Source organism: Babylonia areolata, chromosome 2 (genome assembly GCF_041734735.1).
Source record: "Babylonia areolata isolate BAREFJ2019XMU chromosome 2, ASM4173473v1, whole genome shotgun sequence".
Classification (NCBI taxonomy): Eukaryota; Metazoa; Mollusca; class Gastropoda; order Neogastropoda; family Buccinidae; genus Babylonia; species Babylonia areolata.
In genome coordinates this window covers 35,663,014-35,680,988 of record NC_134877.1, presented here as the reverse complement: position 1 = coordinate 35,680,988, position 17,975 = coordinate 35,663,014, and the positions used below count along the sequence as shown (strand labels likewise).

The following is a 17,975-nucleotide window of genomic DNA, read 5'->3' as shown; positions in this document are numbered from 1 at the left end:
GTGGGGGGGGGGGGAGGGAAGGTAAGCAGATAGATAATGAATAATGAAATGAAATACAATGCGGAAAGAACAAGAAAAACAAAAAAAACCTAGATAAATGAATGAATAAGTAAATAAATGAATAGGTATTAAAAAAAGATTTTTAAAAAAAAAGATAATAAAAGTAATAATAAAATAAAGATTTTAAAAAATCATGATAATGATTATAATATATATATATTAAAAAAAAAGATGATAATGATAATAATAAAGACAATAATGATGATAGATAAACAGATAAGCAAATAAATGTAACTAAGCATACAGACGCGCGTGCGTACACACACACACACACACATGCGCCGTAAGAGGGGTAGGAAAAGATTTCTGGTGCGTGTTGCTGGGTCTACTATATTTGGAAAAACCCAAAGAGACTGTTCCTTTTTGAAGAAATTTGCGCAGTGTTGGTTTGGAAATTATGCCAATATTCATTTGATTTGCAAAAGATCATGCTCTGCCTTTCATGCTAGACTTGCAGCTGCTCCCTCTCTCAGCCTTTCTTTCTTTGAGGCAGTCGATGGTGTGATGGCCTTGTACCTGTTCTTTTTGGTATTCTTCGACTTTTCTGAGGATTTCCAATTTTCCTAGACACAGACTGCACGTTGTTGTTGTGTTACCAGCAAGCCTGTCAGCTCGCTCATTTCCCTTAATACCTGCATGTCCCAGGCAGTATGACCATGTAAGTTTTTGAATCTGAAAGTTGCGCATTGCCTCATGCCACTCTGGGCTTCCCATTCCACTTTCAGTTTTTTTGTGTGAGGTTCATTGAGTCCGTTTAAAGCATGGCATGTTGATTTCTAGGCGTATGAATAGATGACAGCCACTGGAGAGCATGTGTCACAGCTTTAACTTCCATTGTGAGGCTGGAGGTGGTGAGTTTGTACGCGGCATTCTCTTCCCTTATTGTTTTTCCATTTTGCTTCGCAGTGGATCCCCAAGGGGATTGGTCTTTGGTGAACGATCAAAGTTATACTATAGGTATTAGATTAATTAGAAATTTTCAGAATAGTTGGAATGTTAAAAGATTTTTTTTTTTCAAACTGAAACAGATGAAAGAGAACTGGAGAAGAAAGGTCTTCTTCAAACAGGTGATATGGATTGTTGATCAACAAACTTGATCATGCTTTGAATTTTTTTTTTTTTTTAATCTGTGAATAAATGTCTTCCAAAATACCTCCTTTCCCCCAACCCACTTCTCTTCCAAATAAGCTGTTACCGTTGGCTTCCAGACTAACACTGTTTTCAATGTGACCCCAGCCTTTTTTTTTTTTCTTTTTTTTTTTTTTTGTAGATATAATCTTGTCTGGTCCCTGTGGTTATATTAGACATCACTTTTCCACCAGATTAGCTTGTTTCCATTCACTGTTCATCTTGTTTACACTTTTTGATTTCATTTTCATCGTTTGCTGTCCATGTGTTTTTGAATCAAATTCAACAGTTTATTTCATTCCATTTTAGTTTAATCAATAGCGCATACCTGCCGTAAGTTTTCAGACTGACCAGTGCATTGGGTCTATGCATGTCAGGCATCTGCTTTCCACTTACCCCCTCTCCCCACCCTCACTTTTTTTTTTCTTTCTTTCTTTTTACAAACAGGTGTGGTGCATGGTATATGGATCATTCTGCCTGCTTTGACACATTGAAACTGAAACTGAAAAGTTACACTTTCACTCCATAGATGGAGAAAACTACTACTACGCTACAACAGACTTCAGCATGATCTCACACTGATGATCATTTGTGCTTCAGCTTTTGGTATGGTCAAGATGATCAGTGCAGAAGCTCTTACTTCTTTGATTGTTAAGTGTTGTGTTTTTTGCTCCTACCGAACCAAACCAGTGAGTGGATGTGGCAGGACTCTTCTCCATAAAGAACAAACTTATTGTGCACTTGAAAGGTAACCGCATGGGATGCTGAGGGTTTTTGCAAAATAAATAGCATCACTGCCTTGTGGAATTTCTGTGGAAGAAACTTACTTTTTTGTATTGCTATTTTTGTTTCTGCTTCTATTTTTTGTCTCCATTGTTATTGACTGTATTGCCAGCTTTTTCTGCCTTCCCAGTGTGTTCCCCATTCTTTTTTCCAGCAAGTGTTTTGTCTTTTCTGCAGTCTATAATGTATTGTCTGTGCTGTTTTGCTCTGGCAAATAGGTAGTGATATTGTAAACAAGTTTGTTTGTTTTTTTTATTGTTTTTAATGATTAGTTTGCCATCTGGGGATGATAAATGAAACAGGATGGCTGATGTTCTCAACACAGTTGGTCTTATATGGATCTTAACCCCTTGACTGCCATAAACATATTACGTACGTGCATAGTGACGTCACTGATGACGTCATCAGAAAAAGAGAAATAGCTCTGGAAGGCTGAAAATTCACACAGTTCGTCTAGAGTGGTATATCTCCAGACCATTTTCTCAGTTTTAGGCTTATTGTTTTGGATAATGTTTTATGACCTGAAACACCACTTTCTGCTGTTTTCCCTCTGGCACTGAAGGGGTTTTAAAGAGCTTAATGGTTAAGTATAAGATGTGTTAAGCTTTTTTTCCTTCCCTTTTTTTGTTTTTGTTTTCCAGATGTGACAGTTTTGTATTTAAAACATGGTTGAACGTTTATTTAGTTGGGCAGTCCTGATATGTGGCTCCGTGCAGTTGGCTGGACTGTTTATAAACTGTATATAAGCAACAATGTCAGAGGTCAAGAACAAACTCTTGCACTTGAAAGGCGTTCCACTGCATTGTGAAAGCTAAGTGGAAGGGTTCACAGACAGATGCATTTATGTGAGGAGAAAACAAGCACCGCCTTCCCTGGTCTGATTGTTGTGGTAGCACCTTGGATAGAAATTACGACCCAGGTGTGGTTGTGGCTATGTGAAGGGGACTCAGAATGAGCAGTAATATCAGTGAAACGGTGCAGGTGATGGGTCAGCCAAAGAAAGAAGAAAATATGACAGGTCCAATCTCCATCATTTGTCAGCCATTGGCCATGGTGATATATTCTGTGGGTCGCCTGTGTGAAACATGCAGTACAACTGTGCCTTAGACTTGATCACCTCTTTTTGGAGCAGAACCACTTCCTCAGTCCTTTGTAGAGCTAGGCATGGCTTAATAATGAAATTATAAATATATGGTAACAAACGGATGTTTGGGAATTAGAATAATCAAATTGCTTGTGGGAAAACGTATCTATGGACATGCCTTTATGTGTGTGTGTGTGTGTGTGCTTGCATGTGCATGCTTGTGTGAGTACACATGCCACTTTTATGCATACGTGTGGATGTGCACAAGTTTGCTAATTGTGGCCTTTTATTTTTCTTGGTTATTGATTTCTATGTATATATTTTTTTATCTTTCATTGTATTAGATTTTTTATTGTATTTCCTTATTCTGTTTGTTATATTTTATGTGAATGTTTTTGTATGTATACCTATGGTAGTCTGTCATGGCCTGATCAGCATGTTTGGTCTGTGCGTAAATCAGGCACCTGCTCCACCCCCACCCTCACCCTTTTTTTTTCTTTTTCTTTTTTATATATATAAAAACACATGCGGTGTATTGTATGGCTCAGTCTGTATGTCTACACCTCTTTGTCACAACAGATATCTCTGTGTGAAATCCAGGTTGTTCTCCCCAAGGAGAGCGTGTCTCCCCAGGGAGAGTGTGTCTCCTCAGTGCAGTGCCACCCTCTGTTTTTTTTCTTCTGTCTGCAAGTGTATTTGTTCTACGTTTACTTTGTTTTACTATCAAATGTGGGTTTTTGTTCAGAATTTCGCCAGGGACAAACTTTCTGCTGCCATGGGTTCTTAGCTTATATCATCTCACCTGAGTGACTAGCACCCACACCACTGCTCAGGATCTAGTGGAGGAGGGAGTTTAAGTCCCTGTTTGTATATATTACACTGGAACCTGTGTTATGGACACTTGCTTCCTTGTCAGGTGTGTTACCAGAAGGCCACAGCTCCACATCCGAACCTGCTTTCCATCCCTGAAACACTGAAGTGAAGGAAGGAATTTTAGTATACAAGGGAATAAGCAAAATCATGTTGTTGTTTTTTACAGCCAGCATTAAGGCTGAAGACAATTAATTAAAAAAAAAAATAAGATTATAAAAAGAGGGGGAGAGAGAGAGAGAAATCAAAGAACTCAGCCTGGACAGTGGATAGTATACCTTGATTTAAAACAGGATGGTATGGACAGCGGAGGATCTGGATCATCTGCTCTCCTTTTTTTTTTTTTTTTTTTTTTTTTAAGTGCACATTTCAGAGTTACTAGTTACACTGTTTCAGGTTGAATTGTAACTTGGGATGCTTCCCTGTTGAGTCTTGTCTCCTGATAGTCATAGTGTTTGTGCTGAGTCATGAGAGGACCATTGCTAGGGCTGAAAAATTCATGGCAAAATATGGTTTGCCCTTCATGATCTGGGAAACTTTGGCATTTTGATAAAACACGTGACCAGCCTGATTCATTGATTAATGCTTTTGATATATATATATATATATATAAATGAGATATATTTGATAAATGGTATTGAAAAATTTTAGTCTGCTCTGGAAAAAGAATGGAATTTCGCTTGGTCATATCTGTGGGAACACTGAATGGTTTGTTTGGTATTTTTTATTGGGGATGCATCCATATTAGTCATATCACCAGATTATTTGGGACTGAAACTATTTGAACAGGTTGTGAAAAATACAAGACGTGAAAATGATGAAGTTTGGTCCTCACGGGGGTAGACGCAAACTCATTTTACAGTTTTGTGTAATCTAGCAAAGATCAGATAAACAAAGTCTGCATCCTCACCACAGTCAAGTCTTATTTGCCTGAAGGAGCTTATTGGTTAAGATAATGTCATGAAGTGTTGCTTTGCAGGTGTTTGTAGTTGAATGTAGTTGAGCAGTGCTGATGTGGCCCTGTGTGGTTGGCTTGATTACAAATACAATCACATGTCAGATGTCAAGGTGCAGACACATCACACACATCATTAAGATATGAACTCCAAATACTCGGAAAGTTTCACCATGAACTGTCTGATAAATGGTTTCTTGTACAATGTAGTTTCTTTGGTTTTGTATGCAACAAAAAAAATAAATGAATGAAAAAACTTTCTTTGACATTGTATTGTGTTGTGTGTGTGATGAAGTATCAGAATAACTTTATTATCTCAGTAAAGAAAATTAAGTGTGGCAGAGATTTCTGCTAGAATTTATACTAGTGTTCCTTGTTCAAGAAATAGTTTATTATGTAATCAAACACACACACACTGTCCTTATGATTCCATGGTCTGGGGTTTAAATACTATTAATTATCAGAAATGAATGCTTGAATTTCATCCTCTTTCTCACACTCATACATACGTACATACTCACACAGAGGCACCAATTTATGAATGAATAGTGTTTTATTGCAATAATTACACCCCACAAAACCGATTCTTGTGATATATAACAAAAAGTTAACAAGTTATTACTTCAAATTACATTCAGTGATTCATTTAATTAATGAGTCTCAAACATGACTACAGATGCATTAATTTTACAGCATCAGGAACTGTCCATGCTGCTCTCTTCAAAAGAAAACTACTGTCTGTATATCAGTATGTTATCACTCTAACTGTTAGCAGACATTTATCTTCAGAAGAGAATCAGTGTTCTTAAAAAATAATTTTTCCTGACATTTGATTTTTTTATCTTGCTAAATAAGACTGTAAGTCCTGTTGGTGTTTAAAAAAACAACAACTTATTTTCATTATTATCTTGTAGTTAGTTAAGGTCATACTGACCTTTATTATCAAAAGATATCCTGTGTGTTATCTCCATGCTTTATTGCACATACTATATATATATATATATATGTATACTTCTAATCAGTATATTCTAATGAGCATTGTTCACCTGTGAAACGTAAGTCAAAAACCCTGCACACATATAAAGGCTGTGGACAGGATGCTGTTTGTGACTTCTCTTCCAAAATGTCCACAATCTGTCTGTATCAAGAAATTCTCAATCACTGAAAGAGAAAAAATGTATGAGGTAGTCACTCAACAACTGCATACATAAACACTGACATCCTACATTTCATATGTATATTAATATTGCATAAAATACTTAAGTAAAAATGCACACATAATATATAAGTTCAAAATATACCCAAAGCCCATACAGACAATGATGAATTACTACATGTTCCATTCAGAGAAACTGAGCCTTTTTTGTGAATCATGCGTTTTATAAAATGTCAACAAGGTCAATCCCATCAGGAAAAAAACAACAAAAAAACTTCACTGCAAAAGAAAATGTAGCAACAGTGATGGATATTGATACATCGTTCTTGTGAAAAACCAGATCATTTGGAAAAAAAAAAAGAGATTCAATATATACAACAACAACAAAAAATGTACATGTATGTACAAAGTATTAATGTCAACAGCTTTAGAAAACAGCTGTGGTAGTAAAAGGTGTGAGTAAAGCAAATATAATGATAAAAGTAAAAATTTTGAGCAAAAACTAATATCACAGATTCAGATTTGCCACTGAAAATGGCAGATCCTTGAGCTCACAATAATGCTGTCTTTGCTAATGGTTTCCTCATGCTGGGAGTTGTCATCCTAAACAGACCTGGTGTCTTTTAGTACAGCAATAGTACAGCAGATTGAACAGAAGGAAAAATATGAAATCTTGGATATGTAGAGTGGTGAATATTTCAATGATATTACTTCACTTATTCTTTTTTTTTTCTTTTTTTTCTTTCTTTTTTTTAATACAATGAGCTTTTAAGTGCTACTGAATGATATTACAAACCAGTAACTAGTTGAATACTGAACACGGGCCATCCATTTGCACAGTAAATTTTTCACTCTGTAAAAGACACACAACATCAAGCTACCACTGATAATCACTTCCCATCAGCATGCACACACGTAAACAAGATGGACAGAAGACACATAATCCCCAAAGTCCCATATGTGTTTTGTGCCTTTGTCAGCTTTGATCTCATATGTGCACACAGCGACAGCAGCAGAAGGGATGTGCAAACACCACAATCACCGTCTGCTTAACCCCTTGACAGCTGCTGACAAGTACGCTCATCAGTGAACGGGTGTCACCTCACTGAGATGAGGCTGAGCTTACAGGTCAGGACCTCAGTCACCATTTTTCATTTGGACTTCTTCCTCTTGGGAATGCATTGCTTTTGTTCAGCAAAACCAATAACGCAATTAATAAGTACACAAAAATCAGCGACTGCCTTTCAAACTTGTGACACTGACCTCCTTTCACCTTGGTTCAGCAGTCTATGGGTTAAGACTGGACAATGCCTTTTGGTCCTGGACATACCTCCGAAAGCGGAGTATGGCTGCCTACATGTCGGGGTAAAAACGGTCAAACACGTAAAAAGCCCACTCGCGTATATACAAGTGAACGTGGGAGTTGAAGCCCACGAACGCAGAAGAAGAGGAAGGTCCTGGACATGCCACAAAGAAGAAGCAGACAAAAACTGTATACATACAATGCTGCCTGGAGTTTCTGGTATGAACGGAAATCTAACCTTGGTCAAGTGAGGAAAAGAATTCAACAATAATCAACTTCAGTTGCTTTTGATTTTTTTCAGTGAAGACAGACACACATTGCTGAACACTCCCCATCCATTTGCATTCAGGAAAATAAAACATGCACAAGGGAACATACGCAGAAACATCATTCAAAATAATGATAATGACAATTATTACTGCAATGGTTCTTTCAAAGTTTAGGATTAACAACACACAGGTTTCTAATACATTTCTCCTCCAAATAATAATAATAATAATAATGACATGTTATATGATTACTGTAGCAGTTATCAAGGAGTTTAGAATCAACGGCAGACAAGCTTCTAAAAGATTTCTTCTTCATTTAATGTACTCAAAACTACTGCAATGTTGTTTTGCTTTGAGCGTTCGTTCCTGTTTGCACTGTTTTGTCACGACTGTGACCGCCACAGGACACGATTCACACAGCTTGTGTCCATCAGAGACTCCAGTACAGTGGGTTTTTTTGTAATGCATACTTGTTACGATGCCATCACATGGTGTCTCAATCTCCTTCAATTTACCACTATCACATATGTAAAGAGGTAACCTCTACACAATGCCATCACACATATAAAGAGGTGACCTCTACACAATGTCATCACACATGTAAAGAGGTGACCTCTGCACAATGCCGTCATACACGTAGTAAAGAGCTGTCTTTAACACAGTGCTGTCATACATGAAAAAAGGTGACAGGTACATGCCATCACACACGTAAAGAGGTGACCTCTACACAATGTCATCACACATGTAAAGAGTTGTCTTTTATATAATCCTGTCATACATGTAAAGAGGTGACATCTACATAATACCATCACACATGTAAAGAGTTGTCTTTTACACAATCCTGTCATACATGTAAAGAGGTGACATCCACATAATACCATCACACATGTAAAGAGTTGTCTTTTACACAGTCCTGTCATACATGTAAAGAGGTGACATCCACATAATACCATCACACATGTAAAGAGTTGTCTTTTACACAATGGTGTCATACATGTAAAGAGGTGACCTCTACACAATGCCATCACACATATAAAGAGTTGTCTTTTACACAATCCTGTCATACATGTAAAGAGGTGGCATCCACATAATACCATCACACATGTAAAGAGTTGTCTTTTACACAATGGTGTCATACATATAAAGAGGTGACCTCTACACAATGCCATCACACATGTAAAGAGTTGTCTTTTACACAGTGCTGTCATTACATGTAAAGAGGTGACCCCTACACACCATCACCAAGTAAAGAGATGACCCCTACATGCTACTACACATGTAAAGAGGTGACCTATGCACAATACCACTACACATGTAAAGAGGTGACCTATGCACAATGCCACTACACATGTTAACAGGTGACCTATGCACAATGCCACCACACATGTAAAGAGGTGACCTATGCACAATGCCACTACACATGTAAAGAGGTGACCTATGCACAATGCCACTACACATGTAAAGAGGTGACCTATGCACAATGCCACCACACATGTAAAGAGGTGACCTATGCACAATGCCACTACACATGTAAAGAGGTGACCTATGCACAATGCCACTACACATGTAAAGAGGTGACCTATGCACAATGCCACTACACATGTAAAGAGGTGACCTATGCACAATGTCACTACACATGTAAAGTGGTGACTTATACACAATGACATGGCAATGTAAAGTGGTGACCTATACACAATGCTATCACACATGTAGAGAGGTGACCTCTACAAAATCCCATTACACATGAAAAGAGGTGACCTTTTCACGATACTGTCACACATAAAAAGAAGTGATCTCTTCGCAATTCCACCATATTGTATCATACTGTAATGTATGCTATTTGCTGACCCCTATCCACTGCCATAGTCACAAATGCAAAGAGTTAACTTCTGCAATGCTGTCACAAATGTAATGATGCTAACCTCTAAGCAATGCTGTCACAAACGCAACAATGTTGACCTCTAAGCAATCCTGTCACAAATGTAACAATGTTGACCTCTATACAATGCTGTCACAAATGTAACAATGTTAACCTCTATGCAATATTGTTACAAATGTAACAATGTTGACCTCCATGCAATGTTGTCACAAATGTAACTATGTTGACCTTTATGCAATACTGTCACAAATGTAACAATGTTGACCTCTAAGCAATGCTGTCACAAATGTAACAATGCTGACATCTATGCAATGTTGTCACAAATGTAACAATGTTGACCTCTAAGCAATGTTGTCACAAATGTAACAATGTTGACCTCCATGCAATGTTGTCACAAATGTAACAATGTTGACCTATGCAATGCTGTCACAAATGTAACAATGTTGACCTTTACGCAATGCTGTCACAAATGTAACAATGTTGACCTCTATGCAACGCTGTCACAAATGTAACAATGCTGACCTCTATGCAATGCTGTCACAAATGTAACAATGTTGACCTTTATGCAATGCTGTCACAAATGTAACAATATTCACCTCTATGCAATGCTGTCACAAATGTAACAATGTTGACCTTTACGCAATGCTGTCACAAATGTAACAATGTTGACCTCTATGCAACGCTGTCACAAATGTAACAATGCTGACCTCTATGCAATGCTGTCACAAATGTAACAATGTTGACCTTTATGCAATGCTGTCACAAATGTAACAATATTCACCTCTATGCAATGCTGTCACAAATGTAACAATGTTGACCTTTATGTAATGCTGTCACAAATGTAACAATATTCACCTCTATGCAATGTTGTCACAATGTAACAATGCTGACCTCTATGCAATGCTGTCACAAATGTAACAATGTTGACCTCTAAGCAATGCTGTCTCAAATGTAATAGTGTTGACCTTTACAAAGTGCCATCAACATGCAGTTGACTTCAATGCAATATCAGTTTCAAGGAGGTGTCAAAGTGTGTGCACTTATCAATGCACACTACACCACTTCTTTAATAAGAACAACAACATATGCATGCATACATATATATACATGTAAAGGCCCCCTTAGAGTGTAAGGAGTTCAGGGCCGAAACACTTGACTGAGGGGGGCTTCTTCTCTGAAGACCTTGTACTGTCCAGCTCTCCCTAGAGTTTATCACTATAGATAGATAGATTGATAGATAGATAGATAGATAGATAGATAGATATAGATATATATCTATATAAAATCTCTCTCTCTCTCTATATATATATATATATATACATATATATATATATATATATATATATATATATATACAGAGAGAGAGAGAGAGTGAGAGATACACATATATATGAGAAAAAGCAAATGCCTGACTTACATATATCCCACAAGAAACAAACATGCCTTGCCATCACACATGTAAAAGTGTTGATCACTATGCGGTGCCGTCACACATGTAAAAGTGTTGATCACTACGCGGTGCCGTCACACATGTAAAAGTGTTGATCACTACGCGGTGCCGTCACACATGTAAAAGTGTTGATCACTACGCGGTGCCGTCACACATGTTAAAGTGTTGATCTCTATGCGATGCCGTCACGTGTGTCAGGTTGGTCAGCCAAGTGCCTGTCGGCCTCTCCGTGACGGCCCAGACTCTGCAGGACAATGATGACGTCTTCCCGTGACCTCACCGTGGTGGGGTGGTCCTTACCCAGAATCTCCTGAAATCACAGCATCGCTGGCACTGATGCTGACATAGATATTCATACAACACTCACCCTCAGTCAGAGACCAAGCTCCAAGCGCTTTTTACAAACACAGAGTCATCTGCACAACAGGCTGCCCACCTGGGTAGTGCATTAGAGCCGACTCAGGGCTACCTTTAGGTGCTCATCATTCGTTTCCTGAGTCATTCAGTTAGGCTTCAGTCACACACACACACACACACACACACACACACACACACACACACACACACACACACACACACACACAAACTCTAACACACACTTACAGTCCAGCAAAACACACAAAACAGACCAGAAGCCCTGACTGATTCTATCAAGGTACCATCGTCATTATAAAATTAATGTGCACAATACAGAAGAGTGTTCTTGAAATGACTGATGCCATAAGGAAAAAAACAGTTCCTGGGCTGCAGCTGCCATGTTCACTCGTACGTACAAGTGGGCGTTTATGTGTATGTTTTTACCACATCATACAGACAGATGTACCCTATTTTCAGGGGTGTGCATGCTGGATATGTTCTTGTTTCCATATCCCACTGAACACTGACATGGATTAAAGGATCTATAACACGCATATTTGATCTTCTGCTTACATACACACACAAAAGGGGTTCAGGCACTAGCGTGCCTGCACAAGTGCTGAAATGGGTGACTGGAAAAATCTCTACCCTTAACCCATGACTAGGAATCGAACCCAGGACCATCAGACTGAAAGCAAAGTGCTTTATGCACTCCGCTGTCATGCCTGTCATACCTGCAAAATGTCCAGCTCTACGAGGTAGTGCTCCAGGCACTCCTCGAGCCAGTCATTGCGTCTGTTGGAGATCCAGTTGTTCCAGAAGAGCTGGCCGTACAGCTGTTCACAGCGGGCAGTGTTCTGGTGATACAGACCAAAGTACAGCCTGCACAGTGCCAGTGATTCCTTGAACAGCTGGATTGGCACATCTGAAAACAAGGCAAGGCATGGCAAGGAGTTCATTTCTACTCCTTCAGCGACTGGATCGCCACATCAGAAAACAAAGCAAAGTGAGGCAAGGAGTTTATTTCTACTCCTTCAACAACTGGATCGGCATGTCTGAAAACAAGGGAATGTAAGGAGTTTATCTGAAAACATGGCATGTTATGGCATGGCATATGGCATGGCAAGGCAAGGCATGGCATGGAGTTTATCTGAAAACATAACATGGCAAGGCAAGGCATAGCATGGCATGGCATGGCAAGGCAAGGCAAGGCAAGGCAAGGCAAGGCAAGGCATGGCAAGGCAAGGAGTTTATCTGAAAACAAGGCAAGGCAAAGAGTTTATCTGAAAACATAACATGGCAAGGCATGGCATGGCATGGCAAGGCAAGGCAAGGCAAGGCAAGGCAAGGAGTTTATCTGAAAACAAGGCAAGGCAAAGAGTTTATCTGAAAACAAAGCAACACAAAGAGTTTATCTGAAGGCAAAGCAAGGCAAGGCAAGGTAAGGTAAGGCAAGGAGTTTATCTGAAAACAAGGCACTGCAATGAGTTTATCTGAAGGCAAGGCAAGGCAAGGCAAGGCAAGGTAAGGTAAGGCAAGGTAAGGCAAGGAGTTTATCTGAAAACAAGGCACTGCAATGAGTTTATCTGAAGGCAAGGCAAGGCAAGGCAAGGCAAGGCAAGGCAAGGCAAGGCAAGGTAAGGAGTTTATCTGAAAACAAGGCACTACAATGAGTTTATCTGAAGACAAGACAGGGCAAAGCAAGGACTTTATCTGAAGACAAGACAAGGCAAAGCAAGGAGTTTATCTGAAGACAAGACAAGGCAAAGCAAGGAGTTTATCTGAAGACAAGACAAGGCAAAGCAAGGCAAGGCAAGGAGTTTATCTGAAGACAAGGCAAGGCAAGGCCAGGCAAGGCAAGGCAAGGAGTTTATCTGAAGACAAGACGAGGCAAAGCAAGGCAAGGCAAGGCAAGGCAAGGCAAGGAGTTTATCTGAAAATAAATCACAGCAGGCCAAGGAGGTTATTATATCAACCATGTGAGAGCATTGATACATTACACACATGAATGTTGTGCTGACACCATACAAACAAGAAAGAGCGATGTTAAAAACTAAAGAAACAAAAAAGCCCAAACATGGATCATTAGCATATGGAATGGAATCCTGCACAATTCAAAATATCAGGCATCTGGTTTACAAATGATCAAAAAGACTGTCCTCAAGTAAATCATTCAGAAAGATTAGCTGATATTAAACATTTATTCAAGATCTGGGTAAGAAGACAATTAACTCCAATTCAAAGGGTAGCAGTATTAAAATGACTAATTTTATCAAGATTGAAATATTTGTGGATATTTTTTGCCGAACAACCCTGAAATTTTCTTCCTATGGAACAAGATAAAAGACAAAATTAGTAATATAGCTCCCTCATTAAGAATAATATCCCATCAAAATGCTGTGCAAACTGTGATTAAAAAAAACAAACTTGATGGTGAAAACGACAGGAAGAATTTAGTTCTTTCTTTACATAAACTTTCTGATGAAAAAATGAAATGGTTTCAAATGATTTTTCATCAGTGTATTGGGACAAATGTGATTTTAAAAGAAATGGGATTATTAGATAGTCACATGTGTAATTTCTGTCATGTCATGCTGTCAAAGACAGCATTGATCACATACTTTGGTTTTATCCAGTAATTAAGAAGTTCTGGCACGACCTTACTGCAGTGGCGAACGAAAGATGTATGAATGTTTTCAACATGCAGTTAGCAAAACGTTTTGTTATTCTTGGACTTGATCGAAACATACACACCAAAGCAACTTTTTACTTTATCTTATCATTTGCAAAACAGTATTTATACCAGTGCAAAATGAACAGAAATGATCCTCTTTTAAGCGTATTCTTCAGTAAGCTTAAGCATAGGTACAAAACAGAAGAATATGAAGCATGAACTAAACTCAAGATATTCTGAATTTCAGAACACATAGATACCATATAAGTCTATGTTCTTGGAGTAATTTCTTTCTTCACATACGATACCCAGATAATAATTGTACCAAAGCTTTTTTTTTTTTTTTTTTTTTTGCCACATATTAAATCTATGTGCTTAAAATGTGAAAATGAAACATGTCCATCATTCCTATGTTACAAAATCTCCTTGAGGCCTGAGGTTGTAAGTCTCATTGGAAACAGTGTGTTGGATATCTGCAGTCTCTATTTCATTACAGAGTAACTGAGTCCCAACTGTAACCGAATGTTTCAATTATCAAATTTTGCTCTCTCCTTTTCCCCACCGATACATGTATTTGCACCTTCATCCCCCCTTTTTTCACCCCCCAAAACAAGCAGCTGAGTGTGGCTGCTTACTCTACTATGTCTTTGAATCAAATAAAACAAGTTTTTAAAAAAGATAACTAGATATCAGTAAAGACACATCCCCAACTTTAGGGTGAACTTTGTTTAAAGTAGAGTGAGTGTTTACAGTACGTACTGATGTCGTCATGGTATTGGCTTGTTTAAAGTAGGGTGAGTGTTTACAGTACATACTGATGTCGTCATGGTATTGGTTTGTTTAAAGTAGGGTGAGTGTTTACAGTACATACTGATGTCATCATGGTATTGGTTTGTTTAAAGTAGGGTGAGTGTTTACAGTACATACTGATGTCGTCATGGTATTGGCTTGTTTAAAGTAGGGTGAGTGTTTAGAGTACGTACTGATGTTGTCATGGTAATGGTTTGTTTAAAGATGGCGAGTGTTTACAGTACGTACTAATGCTGTCATGGTATTTGTTTATTTAAAGTAGGGTGATTGTTTACAGTACATACTGATGTCGTCATGGTATTGGCTTGTTTAAGGTAGGGTGACTGTTTACAGTACATACTGATGTCGTCATGGTATTGGTTTGTTTAAAGTAGGGTGACTGTTTACAGTACGTACTGATGTCGTCATGGTATTGGTTTGTTTAAAGTAGGGTGATTGTTTACAGTACATACTGATGTCGTAATGGTATTGGTTTCTTTAAAGTAGGGTGAGTGTTTACAGTACGTACTGATGTCGTCATGGTATTGGTTTGTTTAAAGAGGGCGAGTGTTTACAGTACGTACTAATGCTGTCATGGTATTGTTTTGTTTAAAGTAGGGTGAGTGTTTACAGTACATACTGATGTCGTCATGGTATTGTTTTGTTTAAAGTAGGGTGAGTGTTTACAGTACATACTGATGTCGTCATGGTATTGGCTTGTTTAAAGTAGGGTGAGTGTTTACAGTACATACTGATGTTGTCATGGTATTGGTTTGTTTAAAGTAGGGTGACTCTTTACAGTACGTACTGATGTCATCATGGTATTGGTTTGTTTAAAAAGGATGAGTGTTTACAGTACGTACTAATGCTGTCATGGTATTTGTTTATTTAAAGTAGGGTGATTGTTTACAGTACATGATGATGTCATCATGGTATTGGTTTGTTTAAAGTAGGGTGATTGTTTACAGTACATACTGATGTCGTTATGGTATTGGTTTGTTTAAAGTAGGGTGACTGTTTACAGTACGTACTGATGTCGTCATGGTATTGGTTTGTTTAAAGTAGGGTGATTGTTTACAGTACGTACTGATGTCGTCATGGTATTGTTTCTTTTCAGCCAGCGTGTACAGAACGACAGCCAGCCCCACTTTGTTGCTGTTGGTGGTGAAGATGGAACGGCACTCTTCCAGAAGATTGTAGTCAAAATACCCGCACAGTGACAGAACGTTGCCCAGAGCATTGCTGTTGGCCGGGTACTTTTGTCTGTGGACCTACATATCATTCACACACACACACACACACACACACACACACACAAATACATATGCACACATGTATGTGCATACAAATACACACACACACACACACACACACACACACACACATACACACACACACACACACACACATATGCATCCACACACATACACATACACACATGCACACACACACACACACACACACACACACACACACACACACACACACCACATGAAACATAGTGTACATTCGTGGATCTACATACCATACACACAAAACATGCTGTACATTTGTGGATCTACATACCATATGCACAAAACATGATGTGCATTTGTGTACCTACATACCACACACACACACACACACACACTTACACACACATACACAAAACATTATGTACATTTGTGAACCTACACACAACATACGCAGCACAGCATACAAAAGTACCCGCTTTTACAGCCAAGTTTCCGTTTTTATTTATCTATTAAGACATCTTGCTATAACGCACATTCTTGAAGCTCTATGCACTTTTTACTGTCAAACCATCCAAAACTCCCCAAAAAATAATGGCACAGCAAACAAAAGTACCCACTTTTACAGTCAAGTACCCACTTTTACAGTCAATTCATCCCAGACTCCCAAAACAAAATCTATGACACAGCATACAAAAGTACTCACTTTTACAGTCAAGTACCCACTATTACAGTCAAATCATCCAAAGTCCCAAAACAAATGGCACAGGATAAAAAGTACCCACTTTTACAGTCAAGGTCACCAGGTTTCTGCCCTGCTTTACACATTCTTTGTATCCTGGATGTGAGCCATAGACGTACTTCAAGGCTGTGGAAGATAAAAAAAAGAAAAAAAAAAGAAAGAGAATCTTTAAAACCCATCTGGTTCTCAAATAGGCTGATCATCAAAAAGTCTGATAATCAAACACACTGATCATCAAACAGTCTGGTAATCAAAAAGTCTGGTCATCAAACAAGCTGATCATCCAACAGGCTGATCATCAAACAGTCTGGTGAACAGACTGTCATCAAAAAGTCTTGCCCCCAAACAGTTTGGGATTAAAACAGTTTAGTCACCAAATAGGCTGATCATCAAACAATCTGGTCATCAAACAGTTTGATCATCAGACAGACTGGTCATGAAACAGTCTGGTCATGAAACAGATTGCTCTTAAACAGTCTGGTCATCAAACAGTCTGGTCGTCAAACGGGCTGATCATCAAACAGGCTGGCCACAGGCTGGTCATCAAACAATCTGGTCATCAAATAGTGTGGTAAATAAACAGGTGGGTCCAACAAACAGTCTGGTCATCAAAAAGACTGATAATCAAACAGTCTGGTCTTAAAATAGTCTAGTCTTAAAACAGTCTGTCATAAAAAAATATAAAAAAACAGTAAGACGAGCAGCAACACAAGGTAAACCTATGCTTAAAGAAAAGGAAAGAAATACAGGAAAGAATGGGTGACCTTTTCTTTCTCCATCTGCAGATCCAACTGAAGAGAGGATGTCACAGACATTAGGCCTGTGGGCAAGGTCCTAACATTTGTGTAAATAATGTAACTTACATTGTTAGCCTGATATCCACAGTTCTGGGGGATAGACAGGAATGGAGATAAGTGTGTGGAAGGGGAGTGGGGGGCGGGGGGGGGGGGGGAGAGAGAGAGTGCATGAGAATGAACAAACTCTCAGAGCACATCAACACACCACAGTGCAGTACCTTTGCTCATCAGCAGCTGCATGGTGGCGTGGAGGGGATCTGCCAGCTCCACAGACTCCGGCCCATGACGGGCCGAGATCCTGGCTATGATGCCATCCAGCAGCCGGCGGGCAGCATCGTACTCTCCAATGTCCACAAGGAACCAGGCCACCTTGGTGGACAGCTTGTCTCCCTCGCTGCTGTCCGCCCCGCCCCCCAACAGCTGCGGACAGACAGGCAGGCAGGCAGG

At 39.0% G+C, this 17,975-nt stretch overlaps 1 protein-coding gene across 1 annotated transcript in view; it reads right to left on the bottom strand.

Annotated features, from left to right (window-relative positions):
- Positions 1 to 10,893: 10,893 nt before the first annotated feature.
- The window catches only part of LOC143279412 (TPR repeat-containing protein DDB_G0287407-like), a 24,665-nt gene continuing 17,583 nt past the window's right edge, over positions 10,894 to 17,975 (bottom strand). Inside the window, exons 11-15 of the mRNA XM_076583456.1 lie at positions 17,747 to 17,948; positions 16,775 to 16,857; positions 15,845 to 16,028; positions 12,029 to 12,219; positions 10,894 to 11,247 (exon numbers count right to left, since the gene is read on the bottom strand). Coding sequence (XP_076439571.1) covers positions 11,110 to 11,247; positions 12,029 to 12,219; positions 15,845 to 16,028; positions 16,775 to 16,857; positions 17,747 to 17,948 — 798 coding nt within the window. The 3' untranslated portion in view covers positions 10,894 to 11,109. The remainder of the gene's footprint in view (positions 11,248 to 12,028; positions 12,220 to 15,844; positions 16,029 to 16,774; positions 16,858 to 17,746; positions 17,949 to 17,975) is intronic.